The sequence below is a fragment of the Mauremys reevesii genome, linkage group 6 (assembly GCF_016161935.1).
Source record: "Mauremys reevesii isolate NIE-2019 linkage group 6, ASM1616193v1, whole genome shotgun sequence".
NCBI lineage: Eukaryota > Metazoa > Chordata > Testudines > Geoemydidae > Mauremys > Mauremys reevesii.
The window spans coordinates 84183436-84199202 of NC_052628.1; the positions used below are offsets into that span (position 1 = coordinate 84183436).

The following is a 15767-nucleotide window of genomic DNA, read 5'->3' on the forward strand; positions in this document are numbered from 1 at the left end:
TCAGCGGCTATGCTGGGGAGGGATAGCTCAGTGGTTTGAGCATTGGCCTGCTAAACCCAGGGTTGTGAGTTCAATCCTTGAGGAGGCCACCTAAGGATCTGGGGCAAAAATCAGTACTTGGTCATGCTAGTGACGGCAGCGGCCTGGACTCAATGACCTTTCAAGGTCCCTTCCAGTTCTAGGAGATAGGTATATCTCCAATTATTATTATAAGACACTCATTTACTAGAGTGATACATGTGGTCAAATGACTGTGATTGACGACACCATCGACTCCATCCACAACACCCCATCTAGGAAACTCTTGCCAACCCACAAACACCTGAGGAGGTCCGCAAAGCAATTAAACAAATGAAGAACAATAAAGTAGCAGGTCCTAATGGCATACCAGCTGAAGTACTGAAAGTAGGGGGAGAAACACTGACTAACAAGCTTCATTTGCTGCTCCTCAAAATCTGGCACCCCGAAGAAATCCCCGCTGACTTATGTAATGCAAACATCATCACCATTTTCAAAAAGGGACATAGGGCCGACTGTGGCAACTATCAAGGCATTGCCCTCCTCTCCATTGCTGGGAAGATTCTTGCTAGATTCTTACTGAATCACCTGCTCCCTCTTGCAGAGGAAGTACTTCCAGAGTCCCAGTATGGCTTCAGACCATCACGAGGCACCTTCGGATCAGTCGGGCAGATCCAGGAAAAATGTCAAGAACAACACCAGGAGCTGTATATGGCCTTTATTAATCTGGCCAAAGCCTTTGACTGTCAACCATGAGGCTTTGTGGAAAATCATGTTGAAGTTCGGCTGTCCAAGCAAATTTATCACCACTGTAAGATTCCACCATTACCAGATGACTGCCTCCATTCTGTGCAATGGCTCTACCTCAGAGCCCTTTGTCGTCCAAACTGGGTAAAACTGGTACCCACCCTTTTCTCCATTTTCTTAGCAGATATGAAAATGTTAACCCAAGACTATTTGCCACATGGCATTGGTATCCAATATCACACTAATAGCAACCTCTTCAACCTTTCCCGTCTCCGTGCCAGAACTAAAGTAATATCGGCAACAATAACCAAACTCCAATATGCAGATGATCGAGCTGTAGTTGCACACTCAAAAGAGGATCTACAAACAGCCCTTAATTGCTTCTCTGAAGTTTACAAAAGCCTAGGGCTAACTCTGAACATCAGCAAAACAGAAGTTCTCCACCAGCCAGCTCCCAGTTAAGCATCAGCTCCAGCAAGAAAGATCTACATTGACAGAGAAGAAATAGAAAACAGAATACTTTGCCTATCTTGGCAGCCATCTCTCACAGAGGGCAGACATAGATGTCAAGAATCAGCACAGAATCCGCTGCGCCAGCTTTGCCTTTGGCAGACTGTCTCAACGGGTGTTCAACATCACAACATCAAAACACATACTTGATTTTTAGTTTATAAAGCCGTGGTAATCCCAACTCTCTTCTACAGCTGTGAGACTCGGGTGACCTACACAAAACACCTGAAAAACCTCGAACATCAGCACCAGCACTTTCTTTGGAGGATCCTCAACATAAAGTTCGCCGCACTAATGCCAGTGTCCTCACAGAGGCAATTATCTTCAGTGTTGAGGCCCCGATTATCCAGTACCAGCTGAAGTGGAGCAGGCACGGTATGCACACGCCTGATGTATGCTTACCAAAATAACTGCTGTAAGCCCAATTCACCAAAGGAGAAAGGAAACAGGGAGACTAAAAGAAACGCTTTAAAGACATCCTCAAGATAAACATCAAGAGATGTGGCATTGACACCACACACTGGGAGACAGTAGCCCGGGACAGGGATGACTGGCAAAGACTTGTCAGAGAGGGAACATTCGTTTTTGAGGAAAATCGCCTTGCCCTGGTTGCAGAAAAACGCCAGAAAAGACAGATAACTGTCATGCAGCAATTGCGGCCCAACCCTGACTTCCAACACCACCTGCAATGTCTGACAATGAGTCTGTGGCTCAAGGATCAGACTCCTCAGTCATTGAAGGACCCATAAAAAATAAACACCTGTGAAAGAGATCATCCTTGACCTCGTGGGATCGCCAACACAGACATGTGTGTGGTAAAATAACTTAAATAGATTAGACTATCCAATGGCTACTACTAGATAGGTGGTCAAAATTAACTCAGTTTATTACTGCCCAGGGATCCCTGCAATAACCACCCCATCATGTTGCCATGAGTGGCAAACTTCCGCAACCATCTGCTGTGGGTTTAAAGTGTAGATTTTCATATTATTCATATTCATAGCCTTGAAAAGTGGACATGTATACTAAAAACCACAGACTATAAATGAAATTTTCAGCAGCCTCCTTGCTACATTTGCAGGTACTGTAATCATACTTGAATAAGAGTTCTCTTTCACACACACAACTCGGGATTTCATTCTGATTGATTCTTCAAACACACATAAAACCCCCACATAATGCCATTTTGGTCTGCAGTCATGGAAATGGTTGCAATATCACAATTCTGTAGACTACTGATGAATCAAGTAAGAGGAGATGAAATACAATTGAGAAAGGACTTGTGTGAATATAAAGGTCTCATCACTTTTAGCATTTTGAAAATATTATTAAAAACAGACAAAAGTGACAATTGGATGGAACTTAATTAGATTTTCAAAGCAATTTTCACTAACATCCCCCTCTATGCAGGTGATGCACAGATCTGCCTCTCTGACCCTGAATTCTCCCCCTTTGGTCAGACTTGCATCTTTGACTGCCTTTGAATGACATCTCTTCTTTGATGTCTTACTGCCAGCTTAAACTCAACATGATGAAAAACATAACTTCTGATCTCCCTTTCCTCTTCTGCCCATTCAACACTGACAGCTCCAACATACTCTCTGTTATCATGGATAAGTCAATGAAAATGCTTGCCTGGTACACATCTGCAGCCAAAAAGGCAAATAGGGTGCTTAGATTATCTCAGTCTATACCTAATGGGTCTAAGTTTGGTCATCACAATTTAAGAAATATGTAGTGAAGACTGAAAAGATCTGAAGATAAAAAGCTATAGGCATTGTAGGACTTACATATAATGAGCTATAATTGCAAAAGCTAGAATTATTAATACAAAAATAAGTCAGTGGGGACTTCACTAAGGTATCCAATTTATGCTGGTAGGTTGGCAATATTAAATCTGATTAGTTCCTCCTTTTACCCTGTTTTATACATCAAGATTAAGAAGAAACCTGAACCTGTAAAGCAGCACTTTTAGAACCAATGAAATTAAATACTTCTCACACACTGTGTAGCTTACCAGGGGAATTTGATGATGCAGGAGGTTATCCAGACTAATTCTATGTCTGGATATAATAAAGGACAGAATAATTGCATGACTACTATTATTATTTTGTAGCTATACAAGTTAGAGGTAAGCGTACTAAGATCTTATGCTTGAAGGTGCAAGAGAACAGTAATCTATATTTGGCTAATGATTAAATTCCAGTTTTAGGAATACTGCCAAGGGTGGCATGCCACAATGGCCAAGCTACTGCACATTAAGATTCTGCAACAACCACAAATGGGACCACAGCTGTTTTAAGGGATCTAAAGACCATGTTGCAAAGTTCTCAATCAATTTTTTAATTTTTAATTCCCTTCTCCAAATTAATTGGCAGGTAATCAGACTGAGGATTTTGTTTTGGCCAATTATAGAGATAGTGACAACCTGTAAAATTTATATCCTGATCCTGGTTCCAGTTTTATCTCTGAAATGTCCACTGATGTTCTATGTTTTAGAAGTTTTTCAGTGTGAAAGTTCCACTTTAACAACGAGAGGAAAAGAAAAGGGAAAGAATGGTTACTTATTTTATAACTGTGGTTCTTCAAAATGTTGCAGTCAGTGTGGATTCATGGTTAATGATTGATTGTCTGTAAGAAATCCACCAGGTTGTTGCTGACTCCTGGAAGATGAAGAGCCATTGGGTTATTCCATGCTAGTGACACCACATCCATAGCTTGATAGCTTCTTGGCACATGGGGTAATGATCAGGTTTCTCCTTGCTTGTTAATATAGTACATTTTAGATGTATTTTCTGTCAAGATCTGCATTGTGAAATTTCATAGAACAAAGATAAATGTCATGCATGGAAGCCTGAGAGCTCTGAGCTCCAAGATGGTTGTGTCAAATTTCATGTCATTCTGTAACTAAGTCCCTTGCATCTGGAGATGGTGCAGATGGGTTCCCCAACTGGTTACTAATGCATCCATGATCAATGTCATTGTGGGAGGAGGGGCAGAGAATGGTATTCCTCTTCATACATTCTTGGGGTCTAGCTACCAGTTCAGTTCCAAGATGACATATGGTGGGACTATGACTTTATTATTCATCTCATGTCTTGATGTGGAATAGACTGAACTCAGCCAGTGTTACAGAGGCCATGAATGAAGTCTGGCAAGTGATGTCACATTTGTGCATGTTGACATGTGACCTAGGATTCCGAGGCAAGTCCATACTGCCATGGTTGGATCTGGTATTATTTAGTTCAGTATTGATTGCAGGGACAGGGATCTGTCCTCAAGCAGCTATACTTCTACTGGCCAGGAGTTGATCATGGCTCTTATTAATTCTATTCTCTCTCATGGAGTGAAAGATGACTTCTTATAGCTCACCAAGAGGGCCAGCTGGGCAAACATGGAGAGGATGTATTTCAGGGGTGTAGTGGTCTCCTGCCTCTGATCAGCCAGTTGCCTAGATACAAATGTTGTGGATGCCTCTCCTCCTTAGGTATGCCATTTTATCTCACCATTCTGTGGAGAATCTGAATGACAGTACATTGTACTGGTAATGGTTGGGCCCTACTGTGAACCTCTGGTATTTCCTGTGGGTTGAGTGAATGAAAATACACATCCTATTAGGCAAGAGCTAGGAATCAGTCCTGAGCCTGAAGGGATGGAATAATGGAGGCAAGGATTACCATCCTGAATCTGAGACAGCATATACATTTGTTCAGTCTTCCTAGGTCTATGATAGGATGAAGACCCTCTTTCTTCTTCAGAATATGGAAATATCAGGACCAGAAGCCTCTTCCCCTCTAATCTTGCAGTACCTCATCTGTGGCTTCTAGATGAAGCAACAAGGCAAATTCAGTTTGTAGAAAAGTATTCCTGAAAAGGGATGGTTGGGGGGCAAGGATTGGAATTGGACGGGATAGCTATGAACGATGATCTCTAACATCCATCTGTCAGATGTGATGGAAGACCAAGCCTGGTGGAAGTGGACAAGGTGATTTCCAAAGAATATATTCTGTCCTAGACTGACTTGGGTATGGCTCCCAACAATCCCATCAAATCTGCTGTCTTGCAGCAGGTGGGGAGTGTGATACTGAGAAGGAGGAAGACCAGGATACTTTATAAAGCTGATACTTGTAAGACTTACAATATGGGTCTGGTATGCAAATCCCCAAGGAGCACAGGGTGGCCCTCAAATCTTTAATGGAATGTAGAGTATTTGCTAAATATTCAATTATTTTGAAGGGCAGGTATTGCAGCTTGTATTGCAGCTTGCATCTCCTTGGGGATGCCTGACCCTGCTAGCCATGAGGCTCTTTGCATTGTTATAGCTCTAGCAATGCACCTGACTAGTATCTGAGGTGTCCATGGCCACCTGCAGAGCAGTTTTAGCTACTAAATGGTCCTCACTGATTATGTCCTGCCCCATGTTAAAAAGTTGTACTTATACAGAGTTCCAGGGACGTGGAGGAGTAAGCTTTCCTTCCAGAAAGGTCAATTTTATTTTTTTTCTTTCTCCCTTGGGTTGCTCTTGTTGGAGCTAGATTTCTCCTGCACTGCAGAGTCAACTCACAAGCCCAGGCTGGGTTGAACATAAAAATGTTCAAATCCTTTCTGTGGGACTTGGTACCATTTTACAAAACCTTTTCGATGTGGCAGGAATGGTGGTAGGTGTCTGCCAAGAAGGCTTTAGCAGGGTTGAGTATCCCCTTTTTATTGGGAGAGCAATTCCATCAGGATCCAATGCAGTCAGGATATCAAATAATTTATGGGACTTCTCCTGTATCACTGAAGACTGAACGTTCAAATGTCTGCTATCCTCATTAACAGCTCTTGGAAAGCTAATTACTGCTTCATCTGGCAACAGTGAAGTGAAGTTTTTGGGAGGCTAAGGGGTTGGTATTGCTGTCCCAATACTATGTCTGATGATGCCCACATTCCTCCTTGCCCAATGTCAGTGGTCTGTCTAGGGTTGCTGCTGGAGAACGTGAGAATGTGTGGAGTGAGAAGGGGATCAACTTCCTGGAAGCCTGAGATGACAGTTTTCAATATGCCTTCAATAGGGCCATGGTGACAAGCTGTAAAGGTATGGTTGGCTTGCATGGTGGTGGCCAGTCCATTGCCAGCCAAAGTAAAGCTGTGACAGAGCCCTGAAAGAAGAGATTCCAGGTCTTTCCACTGGGTCTCTGATAACCTTGAGGGAGATGGATTTCTGCTTGATGATGGTCAGAAAATGTGACCTGGTGACAGGAAAGAGGAATACACGTTCTCCCAAGTTAGTACCAAGGCATATGGTGTTCTCAGTATTGGGTTCTGTTCCAGTGCTGGCAGTGGTCTCAGTGCCAGGTTCATCATTTGGGTATATGTGGTTCCTCCAATAGGGTGTCTGCCAATACCATGAATGACTCTAATGGAGTTCAATCAGTTTCTGCATGGTCATCATTGCTCATGGAGTCGGTTCCTGAAGCATGTTTCGCCAAATCCTGCAAGTATAACCAATTCCACTTCACTAGCTCTTATTTTTATATTGCGCATAGTGGGCTTATTCTTGAAGGTTTGCTTTGGCCTCTCTTTGAGGGATGACACCATGCTGTGCCTACAGTCTCCGCTCCTATCCTCAGAATATCCCCTATCAGCACTGAACTTCATTGCCATGGGTGTCAGTGTTCCCAGTATGGGGCTGGGGTACAGATCCCCAGTTCTTTTCTCAACATTGAGGGTCTGTCAGCACCAGCTTTCAGTGTCACATGCCTGAAGGAGGGGGCATTCATGGACATTGATTTCTTGGGTACCTGATCAGTCTCAATATTTGCTTAGTCAGAGTTCGAAGAGACCTTTATCAGCTGCTCCAGCAAGTAGAACTTCTGATGGGCATCTTTGATTAAAAGGAGAGACATATCATGCATCAGTCTGGCATGTGGCTTTTGCCCAGACAGAACCAGCATCTGGTGTGGTAGTCAGTTAGCAGGATCAGGCTTTGCATGATGGACAGGGCTTGAAGCCTGCATATCAGAAGGGAGTGCCAAACACTTAACCACGTGGTACAGGTGGGTAAGTACGTGGGGAATGTATGTTTTCTAGGGTAGGAGTGACTTCAAATTAATCACATTAGAGGTTTTGAAGCAAAATCAGTGAGGCAGATGACAATCCAGTAGAAAAATCTGCTCAGGGCCGGCCCACAACATTTTGGCACCTGAGGCGGGGAGCTCAAATGATGCCCCATGCCCCCTCGCTTGGGCCAAAACTTTGAAAGGTCTCAATTCTGCCTTCTTCCTGTTCTACCCCTCTCATGGTATTGCTCTGCTATCCAGGGGCGGCTCTAGACATTTTGCCGCCCCAAGCACGGAGGGTCCACTGGTCCCAGGACCAGCGGACCCTTGGCAGGCAAGCCGCCGAAGGCAGCCTGCCTGCTGCCCTCCTGGCGCCGGCAGAGCACCCCCTTCGGCTTGCCGCCCCAGGCACGCGCTTGGAGCGCTTGTGCCTGGAGCCGCCCCTGCTGCTATCTACCCCAATAAAGGAGAACTAACAACTTAAAACGCCCTGTTCAAAAATGTTAAGTCACACTTGACTTTCAAATGCCTGAACAGCAAATGTAATTTTTCTTGTCTGCATAGTAAACACTGGCATTTTTATCCGTTTGAATAATCAAAGTGGTGCTTTCCATGACTTCTTGGTTGCAAAGATTTGAACTGCTTCCTGAAGGTCCACAGTCTGGGCTAGCTCATGCTCTATTGAGATGGTTTCAAGGCCGACCAGCCTCTCCTGTGTCATTGTGGAGTGTAGATATGTTTGTATTAACTTCAGCTTGGAGAAGCGGCATTCTCCACTGGCAACTGGTACCAGAAGTGTTAGAAGTATGCGCAGAGCAACGAAAATATTTGGAAAGCGGGTGTCATATTATTTGTGCACATATTATTTGTTCCAGAACAACCTTTGAAGTTGATCCTGCTGAAATGTATCTGGAAAGGGCTTTCAGTTCATCACCTAAATCACTCGCATCAATATTGCTCATGTCATCACTGTCAACACTGTCTCTAGTGCTCTGCGTTGCTGGTGTAGGTCTTCTTCATGTATAGTGAGGAGTTTTGGAATATCATACAACATCCCAAATATACTGCTGTGTTCCTTGAGCTGCATTAAACGTTCTTCAACTGACTGTATTGCACAAATCTAGCACCTGGTTAAAGAATTCAACTTCAAATTATTGTTTGGGGTCTCTTATGGGATTATCCCGTGCCTCGTAATCAAAATGTCTTCTTCGGTGACTCTTGTATTCTTGAATGGGTGAGAAAATAGCTTCAGTGTGAAGTTCCTCTGCCAACTTCTGTGCATTCTTCAGAACGTTTTGAAATCCCTCATCTGACCAGTAAAACTGTAGGTATGACTTTGCTTTGTCCAATTGTTCCATTGCTCCAGATATATCAAGGTCAATACCTTGGAGTCTCTTGCTTACAACATTTATTTCAAACAGTATGTCATGCCACAACACTAAGCCACGCAGAAATTTGAAGTTATTTATGTTTCTGGTGATTGCATTTCCCTCTGCCACTGTTCTCCCATGAACAGTTCCTGTCATAGCATTATCCTCCATAATGACCACTGGTGTTTGATAGGCTTTATCGCCTCCACTCGACTTTCCCATCATGTGGCACTCAGTGGTTTCAGTGTCAGAGAGGACGTTCCCAGATGTTGCTTCAAAATTTGCCATCGATGAGTTGATGCAGAGAAAAATATATAGATTATTTGAATTACATTAAAAAATTCAGCAGCCTCACTAGCAGCTGATGCTGCATCACTGATCACCAAGTTCAATGAATGAGAACTGCATGGGGAAAAAAAAAAGCTTGAGGGTTTAACTCTCGGATCCATATCTGCACTCCTCTGTTCTTTCCTCTCACGTTGGCACCATTGTCATATCCCTGACCTCTCATGTCAGCTATCGTAATTCCCATATCTTCCAGCTTTTTAAGAAGCACATTTGTCATACCAGCTCCTGTACTATCATCAATGTCAATAAATTTTAGAAAATGCTCTCTAACAGTCACCATTGCAGGGACATTTTCACTAGGTTCTGTTGTTGTTACAAAACACACCATTAGAGTCATTTGTTCCATATGGCTGATGTCAGGTGTGCAGTCCAGAATAACAGAATAATATTTTGCTGACTTCAGATTTGCCACAATCTTCTGTTTGACTTTTGTTGCCAGGAACTGTATGGTCTCATTTTGAATTGTTCTTCCAAGATAGTGGTGTGTGTACATTCTTGGGTGGTGACTCTTCTTAGATGCTCCTGGAGTACAGCATCAAATTCAGCCATCAGCTCCACAATTTTAAGGAAGTTTCCACTGTTTGGCATGTACAGATGATCTGAAGTGCCACGCAGTGCTAGGTTTTGGGTAGCAAGCATTCTCACAATGGCAGTGAGCCTTTTCAGAACATTTTGCCAGTAAAGAGACTCTGATGCAATCTTCTCTTGATGCTGATCATCTCTGATGGCCTTTAACCTTAGTCTCAACTCAAGTCCTTTCCACCTATGGAATGCTCTCTGGTGATTTGCTTCCTTCTCATGGCATGCCAGATTTCTAGACAGATTTTTCAGTCCTTTGTTCCTGTAGAACCCAATGGGACTGGAACATTAGACTGGAAGAGTTTGCAATAAAAACAGTATGCAGCATTCTGGGTTTTTGAGTACATAAGCCATGGCCTCTCCACTTTGTCACCATTTTCATTGCCTTTGGGGAACATGACGTTTTTCACTTGCTGTGGCCCATGCAGCACAAGAAAGTCCCTCAAGTGGGTCCACAGTCCTGGATCATCTAGACTTAAGGAATTAAACTCAGCAACAGCTGTTTCTTGTGCCTCTACTACACTATTCTCTGATCTACACTTTTATTCAGGAAGGTGCATGGTTACATCCATTTGAGATGGAGAGATGTATGCTGCAGTAGCTGCCAAGTCACCTGCACTCTGACTAACTGGAAGATCAGGCATCTCCTCACCACTCACATCCTCACTGGGGCTGGAAGGCTCACTGTGAACATTTGTGTCTATGTATCTCAGGAGAGCTCCTTCCTGCTTAGATAGAAAAGCTTCCTTTGCTTCCTTTCTTTTTCTGAATGCTGCCCCAGAGGGGTGTTTTCTTCTGTCAATCATGACTGCTGTTCTGTGCCAGCTATAGTGACTCTCAACACTCAGTTGAAGGGGACAAATAAGCAGTTTGGTAGCAGGGCCTGAGTGAGGGAAGATATCAGCATCTTAAGGGCCTAACTGGCTCCTACTACTTCAGTTGACTGCCTGTTCTCCTCAAGTGGGTTCAGGGAAGCAGCAGGAAACAGGAAGCTCCCTGAGAAGCTGGTGTTAATCAGTCCAGGCTCCTGGGGGTGCTAGAGAGGTACATAAGAGGCTCCTCCTCCTCTCTCTCCCTGCAGCTCCTGCTGCTTTCTGTTATTCCCTCTCACCTTTTCTCCTGCCTGCCTGTTATGTCTCTTGTGTCCTTCCTCCTCCAGCACAGCACTCCACCAACTCTGTGCATCTAGAGCAGAGAGAATACATATGCACCAGCAGCAGACACAATTTTATACACTCTAGGTCCTAGTGGCGCCCCGACCATAGTCTTGCACATGAGGTGGCCGCCTCAGTTCGCCTCATGGTAAGGCCAGCTAACGCAAAAGAGCAGCAGGTTGGATACTGCTGGATTTCATCTCAATATCATGGGCAGCAAGAGGGAACTGGGGGGTTGCAGTCACTCCCTGTTATGTCCTCACACAGGAGCATGAGGAAGCACAGGGCACATGCAAGTGTCAAAAGACTCTGATCTTGCATGCATAAGTCACATGCCCACTTACAGTGGGATCTACACAGACATACTTAAAGAAAGGGACAATACAGAATAAACAATAAAAAAAACAATGGAGACCTTCTGCAGGCTATACAGTAAGCAGCAGCAAACATTTAAATCCTGCTGTGTCCACTAAAATGAAGTGGGTTCTAGCCCACAAAAGCTTATGCCCAAATAAATTTGTGCCACAAGGACTCCTCGTTTTTGTTTTTTTTTTAAATGTCCTTGACAGCAGTTAAAATGAGCCATAGAAATCAAAGAGACAGGAATGATCACCAGACAATGAGTTGCCTTTATGGCACCTACTCTGTAACATGTAATAGTGACAGAGTCTGTGATGAGAAATGATTAATGATTGTTTCACAATTATATGGGAATACCACTGTGCGAAAGGCAAGCAGAATGGAAGATATAGAGAGATCGGGATATCCGGAGGGGGGAAGGGGAGCAGAGGGCAAAATTAGAAGACAAATAAACTCTTCTCAGTGTCAAATGGGAGACAGCATTTTGGCCCTACAAAAAAAAATTGGTTGGTTACACTACACATGTACGCCCACACACACGTTTTTAAAAAGCAACAATTGTATAATTAATGTCAAACAAGGCAAACATGATTCCTCAACACTGAAACAAAGGAAAGCAAATGTCCAGATAAGCCACCTATCACCAGAAGCCAGGTTCCTAGTCTAAAAATATAAACTGGTAATCAGCAGTTGTGTTGGTAGCAGATGTATGGTAGCTAGTGATAAGGCTTGCTTTTGTGTTTGTACCTATCATCAAACTGCATACTTGTAACTTGTCTGACCCTGCTTACAAGTCCGATGTACAATTCATCAATAAGCAGCAAAGCAGCTACTAAAAAGAGTAGAGTTATGCAGAGCTGGAGCATAACACTGACTGGGACAACATGAGTTCATAAGGTAGAACTTTATCTGCTTCTTGTGAACTGCAGGAGTCCAAGAGGGAAAACCTTTCAGGCCCTAGTGAAAAGGTGTGTTGTTTACAATATTCTGAATCATATCCTACAAGCTTATATGTGGGGTAGAATAGGGCTAATTGGAGGTGGAACTGGCAAGCCTTATTTTCTTGGGTACAGGATGTGGTGAGAAAAGCTGCGCACTGTGGAAAAGTTAGACACCTCCTCCAGTTCTCCCAAGGGAAAAGAACATCGCAAACCCCCAAGAAACCCATTGCAACAACCCCACCGTTTTTGTGCCATTATTAGTGAGGCAAGAGCCCCTTTCTTTGACATGTCTGTTGTTAGCTTCAATGCCTGGGACAACCCCCCGCAAAATCTCAGTTAGTACTATGCAAAGGATGGATAGATAGATAGATAGATAGATAGATAGATAGATAGATAGATAGATAGATAGATAGATAGCACTGTCCTTTGTTTTTTAAGACTTTATTCATCCTGTGTTAGATCAGTGGTTTTCAAACCGTGGGTCGCGACCCAGGCACTGGGTTGCGACGGCTCTGGTCAGCACCGCCGAACAGGATGTCAAAAGTCCCATCAGTGGTGCTGCCTGGCTAAGACAGGCTAGTCCCAACCTGTTCCGACACCACGCTGTGCCGGCAGCAGCAGCGCAGCAGCAGCTCCAGCTCCCGGAGGGAGGGGGGGGGCACACGCCGCCGTTGCACTGCAAAGCGAAGCACCAGTTCCGCACACACAGTTCCCAGCCAACGGGAGCTGTGGGGGGCGGTGCCTGCAGGCGAGAGCTGCATAGAGCCGCTTGCGCGCTTCCACCTAGGAGCCGGATGTGCTGCTTGCCACTTCCAGGGCGCAGCGGAGTCCGCAGGGCCAGGACAGGCAGGAAACCTGCCTCTGCACCCCCGCTGCGCAGCTGACCAGGAGACGCCCGAGGTAAGCCGTGCCCCAATCCCCTGCTCCAGCCCTGAGCCCCTTCCTGCACCCCAAACTCCTCATCCCAGCCCAGAGCCTGCATCCCCAGACCAGAGCCCTGACCCCCTCCCGCAGCCAACCCTCTGCCCCAGCCCAGAGCCCCCTCCCACACCCTGAACCCCTCATTCCCAGCTCCACCCTGCAGCCCTCACCCCCACACCCCAACCCTCTGCCTCAGTCCTGAGCCCCTCCCACACTCAAACCCCTAATCCCCAGCTCCGTTGGGTCGCAGGCATCAATAATTTTCTTCAACTGGGTCACAAGAAAAAAAGTTTGAAAACCACTGAGTTAGATACCATACCTCGTCTTTGTGGTTGTCTTCAACCAAAATATAAAGCAACTATTATGGCTTCAAACAAGGAACTTTGTTCAGGAAATGGCCTCTTGCTATTTTCCTGAACAGAAGCACTTATAAAATGTTTAGAAACATTTTATATCAAACACAAACCCACATTTTTGAAGCCTTTAGAAAAAATTCACATAATGCAGAAGATGAGTAACCTAGTTCAATTTAATTAGGGTATCTTTTTTCTTCAGAAGAAAATAAGGAAATGCAGTAGATGTAATCAGATGATTTGGATGTATTTCCTTTGGAGGTAAATGGATGGATTCAGGGGGGGAAATGGGCAGGAGGGAGAGAGAGAACATGCGTGCAAAGGAAAAGAATATGCCATTGTATTTTTACCTTAATACTTGCAGCTCTTCTTCAGAGTTCTGCACCTCGTCTCTGAGCCGTCGCCAGCGCAGCAAAGCTTTCAACTCCTGCTGCTCTCTTGCTTCATCATGTGGCAGCTGCTTAGTATACAAATACGTAGTTCATTGTTTGTTGTTTTCCCCAATGGTCAATAATTTTCTGATGGAAAGACTTGTTTTGTTTCTCTTTAACATGTAGGAGGAGCAGAGGATGGCACAAACATCTGCACCCTTGTTGAAAAATGCAAGCTTTACAAAGAGTTAAGACCAGCACAGGGAAAACAGGAGCCTCGCTGGGAGCATCAAATCAATAGTCAGTTAAATATTTCTGCCTGAGAAGGGAGATAGGCAGGTTGTTTTTCCCTCAGAGATTGGCAATAAGTGAACTGGACATACAGTACAGATACCTGGCATATCAGTTCTGGCTGCATCTTTATTCTTCCCAGCCTTGAAAGTAGAAAGCTGTTTTGTGTCCTGATTTCACTCATCTTTCCTACTATTTCTGTTATGCTGGTGTAAGCTCCCTGTTGTATTTCCCCCCTACCAAAAGCATATTTACAGTGATGGTTGCTAATGAAATATATGCCAATTTGTTGGGTATAAATGAACTAACTTCTGATTTCTCCTTATGGAAATAAAATTTGGCATTCCCTTGAACTACACTACTATTTCAGTCTGAGCTGCAGTTACTATGATATAATACAGAGTATATTTATAACCTGATTAATATACAGCAACAAAATTACCCAACAATTAAAAAATAAATACTTTTTATAGCCTTGTAAATTAATAGGAATAAAATCATCCAGTTGTGATTTTTGTTGGCCATTCCTTGCCAGTTCTGCAAGATTTGCTACAGAGCAAATGCTTTCAGCTGGCTCAAAATAGAGTAGAGGCAATGAATAGAAGCAGCTTGTAACAGAGGAGTGATAGTAAAGATGGGGATCAGAGAAGAGTCAGAGGATGGGAAGGGAAGGCAGTTAGGCAAGGGCTGCATCTTTTTCTCTCTCTCCAGAAATCTGGATGTGGTGGTGGTAATGATTTTATATAGTGCCATATATGTGCCTGGTACTTTACAAAACAAACAAAAATAGAGTCCCAGCCCAGAAGAGTTCTTGGACACAGATGGACTCCTGTGCCCACATGGTGCTGTTGACTTCAGTGGTGCTCAGATATGGGAAAGATGATTAGATGGGTGGAAAGGACAAAAAAGAGCAATGGATTGGGAGAAATGGGGCAATTTTGAGTAGTGGGTCTTTGGGTGGATGATCATTGAGACAATATATTTGAGTTCTTATATGCAATGACCTATACCTTTGAAAAGGTTCATGTTCAGTGTGGATAGGTGTGGAAGTAAGGATTTTAAACCAATTTATAATGCTACTGGAATCTGCATTCTAACAGATGTAGCCTCAGAATGTACTACATTTAAATATAGATTTATAGTAATTTCTTTCAATTTAATATTAAGGCATTCAGTTAGAGAGCATTTTAATTTCTAAATATAAAACAGAATGGTGATCTGTCTTCATACCTGTTGTGCTACTGCCCAAAATACATCTTCCAAGTAAGTAGCAAACCCTTCACTTATCCATTCTTCAGTCCAGTCACGAGCACCAATGGCCAATCCAAACCAAGCATGAGCAATTTCATGGCACAGACGTGTTCCACAGAGATGGCTCCCTCCAGTTAATACGCTCTGTGACAGGAAGATGATGTGTGGGCTGCATAATATGAAGGACAAAACACATTATAGTCCTGTTACAGCATGCATTGCGTGGTTATAGTAATATGTAGACTTTATTAGCCTTGTCAGCCTGTTATTACTATATGCATGTTAGGTCATGACAAGTAGTTTATAGCTTGGGCGTTTTTAGGAATTAGGTTGCACTTTATTGTTGTCTGGCAGAGATTCAAGCTAAAATTCTGCCAAGTAGTTTTTTCATATTCAACCATCAAACATATATTACCTTCAATAAGTAACTTAAACCAAAGTTTTACATTTTTCAAATTACAAGGCTGATTTATTTCAGTGGAACCATTTATATTTAAGCTAGGATAATAAAA

The 15767-nt window shown here is 43.6% G+C and overlaps 1 protein-coding gene across 21 annotated transcripts in view; it reads right to left on the reverse strand.

The window, feature by feature from the left end:
• LOC120407914 (aminopeptidase O (putative)) overlaps window positions 1-15767 on the reverse strand; it is a 416076-nt gene that overhangs the window by 167384 nt on the left and 232925 nt on the right. For 19 of the 21 annotated variants that reach the window (XM_039544257.1, XM_039544252.1, XM_039544253.1 and 16 more), the window contains 2 exons: window positions 15235-15424; window positions 13693-13802 (listed from right to left, as the gene is read on the reverse strand). In XM_039544257.1, coding sequence (XP_039400191.1) covers window positions 13693-13802; window positions 15235-15424 — 300 coding nt within the window. The remainder of the gene's footprint in view (window positions 1-13692; window positions 13803-15234; window positions 15425-15767) is intronic. The other 2 variants (XM_039544265.1, XM_039544267.1) reach the window with 1 other exon arrangement.